The sequence below is a fragment of the Bidens hawaiensis genome, unplaced genomic scaffold, assembly GCF_021521415.1.
Source record: "Bidens hawaiensis isolate Kalapana, Puna unplaced genomic scaffold, B.hawaiensis_p1.1 tig00028242_1, whole genome shotgun sequence".
Taxonomy (NCBI): domain Eukaryota; kingdom Viridiplantae; phylum Streptophyta; class Magnoliopsida; order Asterales; family Asteraceae; genus Bidens; species Bidens hawaiensis.
In genome coordinates, this window is record NW_027494596.1 from 120510 (window position 1) to 131876 (window position 11367).

General features: G+C 36.6%; 1 protein-coding gene across 1 annotated transcript; it reads left to right on the top strand.

Moving 5' to 3' along the window:
- The first annotated feature begins 2355 nt into the window (after positions 1-2355).
- LOC143576572 (zinc finger CCCH domain-containing protein 44-like) lies at positions 2356-10609 on the top strand. Its single transcript, XM_077060633.1, has 10 exons — positions 2356-2615; positions 2685-2764; positions 5340-5524; positions 5595-6486; positions 6576-6703; positions 7895-7954; positions 8027-8077; positions 8177-8247; positions 8356-8507; positions 8587-10609. Exons 1-10 carry the CDS (start codon positions 2356-2358, stop codon positions 10407-10409), a joined length of 3702 nt encoding a protein of 1233 aa, XP_076916748.1. The 3' UTR covers positions 10410-10609.
- Positions 10610-11367: the final 758 nt, after the last annotated feature.

Here is an 11367-nt window from a genome sequence, read left to right on the forward strand (position 1 = left end):
CACAACTACCTAGTCGGGGTGTGACACCTCATCTTGCTTCTTCCTGCTTCTAACGATCTTCAAACCTAATTCAAACCTAAATCAGCCGATCATCATTGGAGTACTCCAAAATAATTGTACAAAAAATTTTTGGCTCCTGAATTCTGTTCCAAAATGCCTGTGAATTTAACATCTAACACGATTCCGGTTCTCCCCGGATTGCACATGAAAAGCACCGTTTACGGTTCTCGGATTATGTATCCAATCAGCAAGCAATAATCGTCAATCGTCACTCAGCTTTATAATCGAGTTAAAACTGCCGTCATTTGTTTTCAACTCCTCGAATCACTTGCAGCACAATTTAACCGCAAGTATGCTCGTTTTCTCTTAATTTTCTGATTATTTTTGCACAGGCATACACGCTTTACATTTTATATGTATTTGTGTTTGATTATCATTCCAAACCGATGTTATAATAGGTCTTATTGACTTTAGTTGAACACAATCAAGTTGAACTGAATAGTGCTATTTATTAATATGTTCATTAGTAAGTAAAGTTTGTTTCATTCGTTGGAATATAACCTCAACTGATCTCTAGGATAATAAATATTACTTCTCACATTTGTTAACTACTTTTATTAGGTTAAATAACCTGCCCCTGAGCCATACAGATAAGAATATATCAAAATATTAGAAGATATAAACAGACATTAGGCTCGCGCACAACAATTTAACCACAAGTATGCTCGTTTTCTCTTAATTTTCTGATTATTTTTGCACAGGCATACACGCTTTACATTTTATATGTATTTGTGTTTGATTATCATTCCAAACTGATGTTATAATAGGACTTATTGACTTAAGTTGAACACAATCAAGTTGAACTGAATAGTGCTATTTATTAATATGTTCATTAGTAAGTAAAGTTTGTTTCATTCGTTGGAATATAACCTCAACTGATCTCTAGGATAATAAATATTACTTCTCACATTTGTTTACTTTTATTAGGTTAAATAACCTGCCCCTGAGCTATACAGATAAGAATATATCAAAATATTAGAAGATATAAACAGACATTAGGCTCGCGCACAGCAACGCACGGATAAGATTTTTAGTTAAATTTAATTGATGAAGGAAGAATGAGGTTTCAATATGTTAAAATATGGAGACTTGTTTGAGACCACAAAGGTAGAGATGGTTTAGAGAAACGAGTAATTAGCACTTGAAAGCAACCTAAGAGAAACGAGAACACATAAAATGTAAATTTTCCTTTCCTTTCCATTAAATAGGGAACACTAATTAAAATCACATCATATCCTTTCCTTTCTCTCCTATTTTCTTTTGTTTTTTTTCCCTCTTTAAATAAAAAATGTAATAGAACCCATGCAATGGCGAAGTTTCATTAGGGCGAGGGGTGGCCCCGCTCCCCTGTTTTTTTGCGAAGTAGTGTAAATGTGCCCTTTTTTCGCCCGAAAATTTAATATGTAGTGTAAACTTACTCGTTTTCGCCCGAAAATTTGAGCCCGACCTCCCTATTTTTTTTCGCAGTAGTGTAAATGTATTCGTTTTTCGCCTGAAAATTTAGTACGTAGTGTAAACTTACTCGTTTTCGCCCGAAAATTTGAGCCCGACCTCCCTATTTTTTTTCGCAGTAGTGTAAATGTATTCATTTTTCGCCCGAAAATTTAATACGTAGTGTAAACTTACTCGTTTTCGCCCGACCTCCCTATTTTTTTCGTAGTAGTGTAAATTTATCCGTTTTTCGCCCGAAAATGTAATACGTAGTGTAAACTTACTCGTTTTCGCCCGAAAACTCCCTATTTTTTTTCGCAGTAGTGTAAATGTATCTGCTTTTTTCCCCCGGAAGTTTTATACGTAGTTTAAATTTACCCGTTTTTGGCCAAAAAATTTGAGCCGTCCCCCTCGTTTATGATTTTTTAATACATTTTGAGTTCGCCCCCCTTGACGCTTGAGTCCAAACCTCGCCACTAAACCCATGGATGTAGAACCTGTTAGTTTGGCTGTGTGTGTGATAAGGTGTATTTGGTTAAAAACGCAAAGACAATGGACGTGTTTGGGAGGTTTGTATAGAATAGAAAAATGAAAAAAAGAAGTGGAAACAGATCACGTGTTAAGAAGGAATCGACAGGGGCCGCGTTGAAATAGCTTTCACTCTCTCTCTCTCTCTCTCATTGGTGGTAGATTAATTAACGACTCATTGCCGAAAGCACACACACAGGTCGGCGGACAATTACGTGTTCATATTTGCCAACTCAACCACCATCTAGGGTTTGCTAATTTTGTTGACTTTGCTTATTATCAATCAATCAATGACTTCAACTTATCTCTGATTTATTTGAAAGAAAGAAAGAAGAAATGATGGAGAGTCAAAATTCGGGAGCTGAGAGTCAAAGTCAAAGTTCAGATAGGATGATGATTACCGATGCGGTGGATCGAGTCAAGACGGAGTTAGGTAGGCGGAAACGCAAGGCTCACCTTACCAAACCTAAACCTAAACCTAAACCCAATCCTAAACCTAAACCTAAATCCCCGGTTAATAACAAGGTTCAGGAAGAGGATGAAGATGTCTGTTTTATTTGCTTTGATGGTGGGAGCCTTGTGCTTTGCGACCACCGGTATGATTTCCCCATTTTATTAATTTCACAGGGTATAGTTACGGCTTCATTGTGAATTATTATGTGTAGGGGTTGTCCAAAGGCGTATCATCCAGCTTGTATCAGAAGAGATAAAGAGTTCTTCGAGTCTGCGGCTAAATGGAACTGTGGTATGTTCTTGTTATTGTTTTACCTACAATTTTCTAGCTTACTTGTTAAGGTTTTCTTGTATTGAGAAATGCTGGCTATGTTTTACGAATTTACCGTGAATGTGGAAATGTTGTTTTAGACACTTTGTAAGTTGTGCATTTCCACTCGGGGGGTCTTAAGTTATCTATGAAAAGAGCACTGAAATTGTGCATGGTAATGACAAAGTCATTAATTTTGTCTATAGAGCAAAATCTTGCATATATTCTTATTTTTGTATTAACAAAGAGTTCTTAGATCTCGCTGTCAATGTGTAATTGTCATCAAAGAGCATTTGTGACATTGATTCAATAGTGTTGATGCATGCTTCTGTAAGTGTTGCATCTGGTTTTTATATCCGGTTATAGTTTCAAATGTCGAACTAAGTTATTGCAAGCAGGAATCTTGAACAAACAGTTTTGAAACTTTACAATCATACTATGTCAAAACTCAAAAGTTTAAATCAAGAAGTTTCCTGTTTCTGCCTTTGAATGTTATTCTGATATTCTATTTGACATGACATCAAAGATGCGATTTTTAGAAAACGAAAGACAATTGGAAGTGGATCCAATTATTTGGTGTATTAATGCTAATAACTAGGAGCAATGGAGGGTTAGCTGAATGGCTAAATTAAGCTAGAGAGTATATAAGAACCTTAACGACATTAAGTACATCAAGATGAGATGCAGACTAAAAGTATGCGCAAAGATTTTTGATATGTTATTCAACTGATGAATGAGGGGCATATAGGTAAATTATATGGTATTGTGTTTACCCTACTAAAGAATTGTCAATGTAAATTTTGAGTATTTGAGGTGTAGAATGTTTTTAAAAAGACAACTATAAGCAAGATTCTTTGAAGTATGACTTAAATAGTATTCCCATTGAGATTTTTGGATTCCTTAAGGTGGCAGCTTAGCATAGCCGGCAGGTACCAATATCGTATTGTGGAATTAAAATTTTAAATGTACTCACATGGATCTGGATCTTTATTTCTAGATTTTGCTTATGTGCAACATTGTGCTAGGGTACTATAATATTAGTAAGAAAGCTCAAATGGGAAATATTATTTTCATCACTTTGTAAGTTGTACATTTGTGCCCTTGTAACCTAGGGCGTTAAAGCTAAATATGAAAGGATCACTGAGAATTTTGTATTACTAAAGAGTTCTTAGTTTTCACTATCGATATATATTATCAAAGGTCCTATTAGAGCATTTTATGTTCTCCGTTTTTGGCATTTCTCCGAAAGTGTTGATGCATGCTCTTATATGTGCTGTGTCTGATTTTCTTATCCAGTTTTAGTTTCTTGTGTCAAATTAACTTAACTAGAATTGCAAGCATGAATCTTGAACAATCGTTTTCGAACGTTTATATGTCAAGACTCAAGTTTTTTAGAGAATTTGCTTGGTTCTATTTTTGTATGTTACTCTAATATTTTTTATGATATGCCATCAAATATGTGATTTTTATTAAACAATAAGACAATTAGAAGTGAATCTTATGGTTTGGTGTATTAATGCGAATAACTAGGAGCAAAGGAGGGATAACTGAATTTTAAGTTTACTGAGAGTGTAAATAAGGACCTTATAACGTTAAATACATTTAAGGATGAGAAGCAGACTAAAAGACTAATAGTAAAAGAGGCCATTTTAAGGAGATGCACAAAGACTCTTGATAAGTTTATCCAAGTGATCAAAGAGGGGTATTTATGTAAACTAGATGATCTTGTGTTTACTCTAGTAACAAGTTCTCTATGTAAATTTAGAGCATTTGAGGTGTAGAAAGCTTTTTAAAAAGACAATTATAAGCAAGATTCAATGACATAATAGTGTTCCTATTGAAGTTTCGGATTCTTTAAGGTCGTAGCTTAGCATAGTCTGGTAGGTTAACCGGTATCATTTTGTGGAAATGAAAATTCCAAACGTACTTGCATGGCTCTGGATGTTCATTAGTATGTTAAATATCCAAGATTATCCTACTTATGAGCCACTTTATAGAATATTCGTTAAGAGCCGAATGTTGGTTTCTACATTTTGTGTAATTTTTAAATATATTATCTTTTATAGAAGGTTTTGCCATTGATATATGTTACACAAAATTTTGTGTTCTAAGTATATTTGCTTGACTTTAATTAAACAATCTTTAATGAGATATCATTTAACCTGCGAAGTCACCTTCTACAATATCTGTAAAACCTTAAGTTGGTATTTTTGAAAACCCAATCTATGTCTACCATATTTTTAAGAATTACAATTGTTGAGTTTGATCTATTTATAAAAATCTGAGCTTCTATTTTTATCTAGTCTGTTCTTGTGAGCAAATTAAAAATTGATCAAACTGTGTTGCGTTATATTTTTTATGCGGCACTTGCACATTTATGTTTTCTGTACATATAGTCTTATTATACTAACTTTGAAATTTGTTTAGAATTTTGATTTTTTAACTGTCTGTACTCTGTTATTCTACCTTATTGTTACTTAATATGATCTTTTAGTTTCAAATATAAAGAACCCGAATCCATAATTTACTAACATTTTGTTGTCTACGCAAATTCCAGGTTGGCATATATGTAGCATATGCCAGAAGACAGCACATCATATGTGTTACACATGTACATACTCATTGTGCAAAAGTTGCATTAAAAAAGCTGATTACGTGTGTGTCAGAGATAAAGGCTTTTGCACTATATGCATGAAAACAATCATGCTGATTGAAAATAACGGTCAAGGCGAAGATGGAAAGGTATTAAATTTCTTATATAATAATACAAAAAATTTATCTTTCTACATTTATATAATGTTTTACTATTTAGGTTCAAGCTGATTTTGATGATAAGCTTAGTTGGGAGTATCTTTTTAAGGTTTATTGGATCTACTTAAAAGGAAAGTTATCATTAACTCTAAACGAGCTTACTGAAGCTAAAAATCCGTGGAAAGAAGCTACTACAATCCCTTCAATCGATGTACATAATGCGACCAATGTTTCGTGTTGCACGACATCAACAACATTTGTTAATGATTTGGAAGAATCAAACGAATCCAAAAGAAGAAAAATAGACGAGCACGTTAATATAAAATTAGAAACTGTAAACACGGACAAAATTGAAAAAACCGAGTGGGCAAGCAAAGAGTTATTGAATTTTGTTGCGCATATGAAGAACGGAGATACGGCTGTGTTAACGCGTGTCGATGTCCAGGCGCTTATGGTGGAATACATAAACAAAAATAATCTTCGTGACCCTAAAAATAAACATAAAATTTTATGTGACACGAGGTTAAGAACACTCTTTGGGAAACCCCAAGTTGGTCATATTCAAATGTTGAAGCTTCTAGAAAACCATTTTGCAGTGAAAGAGAAGTTAAAGAAGAGATGGGTCAACCGTAAAGCGGTACTGGTCGACCGTACTTCAGTGCAGATTGACCCTGATTGGGATACCGATAACAAGTTGAGAGCAGGTAAAAGTAAAAAACGAAAAAAACGTAGTAAAGTTGAAGAGTGTGAGGTACATAATGATAATAATTTGGATGAGTTTGCTGCGGTTGATGTTTACAATATGAATTTAATATATTTACGGCGTGATTTGATGGAAAATCTTCTGGAAGATAAAGATAGTTTACATGGTAAAGTGGTTGGGTCGGTTGTGAGAATAAGAATATCGGGTTGTGATTTGAAGCATGATATGTACAGACTTGTGCAAGTTGTAGGTAATTAATATTTTGATTCATTAAAGGAAAATTTTTATCATTTTAACTTTAGGTTATTTATCAACTAAATTTACCATGAACTTTTGCAGGTATGAGTAAGGTGGATGTACCATATAATGTTAATAGCAAATTAACGGACTATATGCTTGAAGTGCTGAATTTAGACAAGAAGGAGACTATATCTATTGATGCAATTTCAGATCAAGAGTTTTCTGAGGTGAATCATTAGTTTTTATATATTTTTTAAGGTGAACCCTCGGGTGGGCAAATAATGTATATATGTGGGAACCCTCGGGTGGGCAAAAGTGAAATTGCACTAATTTTGACATTATTTTTACTAATATCGTGAAAATAACGTTAAAAGTGGCGGAAGGTTAATCGGACATCATGTGGTGGCGTTGATAGCCGAAAGACAAGGGTACATGCACCAATTGGCCGGTGTCCCGATGGTTGAGTGTATGTGCCTTATGTCCAAGGCTTGGTGCAAAACTATTATCGAGCCGGGGCTCTCACCAGAAGCAGCCTCTCTATCCCTATGGGGTAGAGGTAAGGCTGTCTACATCTTACCCTCCTCAGACCCTACCATAGTTTTGCTATTGGTGGGATATCCAGAGTACGATGATGATGATGATATTTTTTAAGGTTTTTGTTTTTTTTTTCAACAGTTACCAGGCCTGTAAATTAACCGAATGGATACGAACATAGTATGTTTGTGTTTGTTCAACTTTGACCGAACAAACGATCGAACACGGGCAATTAAACAAATGGGATTTCTTGTTCATTCATTAACATAGTAAACGAATGTTATAGAACCCCGAAACTTAAACAAGAAGTTAAAGGATAGTTGGCCCGATTCGAGATGGGCTATTGAGCTCCATTACAAGGATTTTAACCAAGTAAATTGATAAACATAAACATCGATGCGCTATAAACTACAATAAGAACATATAAATAACCCGAATTTTAGTAGTAAGTGAAGCGGTTACTTAGACCCTTTGGCTTCCTTTAGCTCTTCATCTTCCTTGGACCCTTCAACTCCCTTAGATACGAACGGGTTCGTATCAGAATGGTTCACGACGCATGTAAACGAATGAACATAACTGAACGTAGATGAACAGACATATCTGAGCTAAAACTAATTAAAAGTAAATGTGAACACTATGTTGAGTTTAAAAGTTATTACACGATTTTAACGAATGAACTTGAACAAAACGTAAACTAACAAACACAAATGCGCGTTCAGTTTGTTTACATGCCTAACAGACATTAGAAGCTTGTCATAGATAAAGGGGGAAAACAACATATCTTATATTGTTGCCTATAGACCTATGTTACCACATATGATAGCATAACCAGTGGGGTTTATAATTTATCAAATCTTATAATATTTTTTGAGAGATTTTTTCAGGAAGAATGTAGACGCCTGCAACGGAGTATAAGATGTGGGCTTGTAAAACACTTTACAGTAGTAAGTCCACATTCCTATCCATTTATTAATATTATTTTTAATTTAATGGTGCTGAGGCTTATTTTGCTTTAGGGTGAAATACAAGAAAAGGCAGTAGCATTGCAGTCAGTTAAGCTAAATGATGTGAGTTTCACGCTTTTAATATTATCTTAACCATCATAGACTTCATTTCATTTTTTCTATTTGGCTTACAATATTAATCCTTTTTCTTATGTGATCCAGTGGATCGAAAAGGAGATATTACGGCTGACTCATCTTCGTGACACTGCAAGTGAAAAAGGTCACAAGAAGATATATCCTTTTTTCAACACCGCATATTACAATATTAATATTTCTTTAATATAATCATTTGCCTGGTAAATTGAAAGTAGAAAATTATGGATTTTCTTAACTAACCCCACTTATAGAGAATGCGTAGAGAAAATCAATCTTCTAAATACACCAGAGAAGCGCGGACGCAGATTAAACAAAATCCCCCAGATTCATTCCGATCCCAAAATGAATCCCGATTATGAATCAGATGATACTGAGGAGTATTTCAACAAAGAACATGGTTTGTTCATTTTCTTATCACTACATATATTTTATATTATCTTTTTTAAATATTTTCATATAATTGATTGAACTTACAGGAGATCAAATGGAGTCGAAGTATTCCGGCAAGACTTTACGCCGATCACGAAAAGACGAAACAACCGTTAACCAAACCGTCACAAAACCTCCAACCGTTGAAAACGAATCGACACATCTCGAAAATGACAAATCAGCTTCAACTTTGGAGAAATCACAACACGAGGTTGAAACTCTGTCAACAGTAACTAAACTGGATCACCAAACCACAATAAGCTCATCAGTATCCAACACCGCACCCGTAACACCACCTTCGGTTCCTAACATGTGGCATTACCGGGACCCACAGGGAAAAGTCCAAGGCCCGTTTTCACTTGTACTGCTACAAAGATGGAATGCAAGTGGATACTTTCCTGAAGATATGAAAATATGGGCTATATGTGAAGACCAATCATTACTTTTGACCGATGTACTAAAACAGAATCTCCAAAACTATGGGTATCAAACCATTCCATCATCAACGGTTGATACGGCTCCATATGTTCCAAATGCGGTCAACCTTGAAAAGCTATCCGATAGTCAATCTTTAGGTCAAAGCTGGAGTGCGAATAACAATGACGACAACAACAATAACTTGAATTATAACCCTCCAAGTGTCGAGTCAACTGTATATCTCGATACCTCAAATATGGTATCTGATACTCATGGAACGGTTAAAATCGAAGCTGATGTTAAACACGTACTGACACCGCCAGCTGTCACTGATCTGCCCGGTCCCACACCAAACCCGCTTAGCTGGGGTAGTGCTTCAAGTCTGGTAGTTGATGGGCCCACACGTCCGGTTTCTAATAACAGGTTTGGTGGGTGTAATTCTAATCTGGTCAAACGCGAGTGGGACTCGGGGATTGTGCTAGAGGTTGCAGGAGATCATGTTGCTACACCAACTTCCAACATTGACCAAAATGTTAACACTCAAAATCCAGCACATCAGCCTACATGTAATGATTTTGGCACATGGCATGATGTGGGTGAGATGATTGAGTTCAGCGCTTTAGCAGAGGAATCGGTTTCGGATCTTTTAGCTGAAGTTGATGCCATGGAGTCGCAATATGGAGGATTACCGTCTCCGACTTCTAGAAGAAACAGTTTCGTTGACGATTTGTTTAACGACTCGTTTGACGAGTTTAGCCCCACTCCAGATCAAGGTACACGAAGTGATGGTTTTAGCTCTAGCGGTGATATCCAGCTGGCATGTCAATCTGCCACCACCAATGAACATAACACTGCATTTGATTTCATGAAAACCTCTACATCTAACGGTTTACAACACTCGGTTATCGGACTTGAAACAGACGGTCAGCGAGCCCCACAGGGAATGATTGACATAAACAAGTCTGCAAAGGCGGAAGGTGATGACGTGGATATCGAAACAAAAACCGGTGATGAACACATGAAAGAGATGCAAGCACCGAAACCAATTGGTATCGGTGCAAAGCTGGTGACTCGAGTCGCTCAGATTAAGTGGTTGGAAGGTACAACCAATCACCGGAGACCAGGCGGTGATGGTGAGTTTACCCCGCCACCGCCACCACCACAACCACAGCCGTCCTTGCCGCCTTTGACTTTAGGGTTAGACCCGTATGACCCGTGTGACTTGTGGGACCCAAACCAGTATGGTGGTGAGACATATAACAGTAGCGATAGTCCCCAGGAAAGAAGTAGGAGTTCATGGAACAAGTATCCGTCATTGGGCGGCGGCGGCGGTGGTGGTGTTGGTGGTTATTTGAGGCTGCCGCCAGTGAAAGGGCAGCGGGTGTGTAGGTTTTATGAGAGTGGGAGGTGCAAGATGGGGGCAGCATGCAAGCATTTGCATCCATCACCATGAGAATGAAGAGGGTGGTTTATTGATCTTTTTTTGTATAATGAATTTATATTATTATGATATATAAGGTGTGTGTTCATGAATTTGTGTTAGTTTAAATGTAACTGGTAACGATGGAATTAAATTATTATGATAAAACACAATTCTCCTTTGGCTCCTCTGATAGAGGAAAACCATAATCAAGGCATGAGTTAATTTATTATGATTATTGTATAGATAGTTATGTGATTTTATGATGTAGAGTTAGTGACACGCCTTTAGACTTGATTATTATGCACGTATAGCAGTGTTAGAAATGTTCATAGTAGTAGATTTAATATGTGTTCGTTTTGGTTGACGTTATGTTATCTATCTCACTTTAAGACTTGATTATTATGCGCGTATAGCAGTTTCACAAATCTTTGTGGTAGATTTAATATGCGTGTTCGTTTTGGTCGGAGATATGTTATCTATATCACTTTTATCTTTGTTATTGGAGATCTTCCCTTCTTGAAGTGAACTTTTTGTTTCAGTAACTGAATCATTCGATTTAAGTTTAAACCAATTTATTTTATGGCAACATTTGCATGGTTTTGACTAGAGATGATCAAATAAACCGGTTCCTGGAACCGAACCGGTGGACCCGAACCGGAACCGAACCGGTTCCTACCCGTTTTTTGTAGGAACCGGACCCTATCTGATTCAACACGATGATCCGTGACTGGTTCTTGCATTTCTGAGTGGGGGCGGGTAGGAACCGGAACCGAACCGGAACCGGTTAGGAACCGGTTCCATCCGGAACCGGTTCCTAACCGGTTCTAGCCGTTGGATCGAGTATAGCCGTTGGAAATCGTTTTTTTGGCCGTTTTTTGACCGTTGGGGTCAAAAATAGCCGTTTTTTGGCTCCCCCAAGCACCCCACTACTAGTATAAATAGGTATTTGGTGTCATGGGTTCATCACAACACTCAAAACGCAAACCCG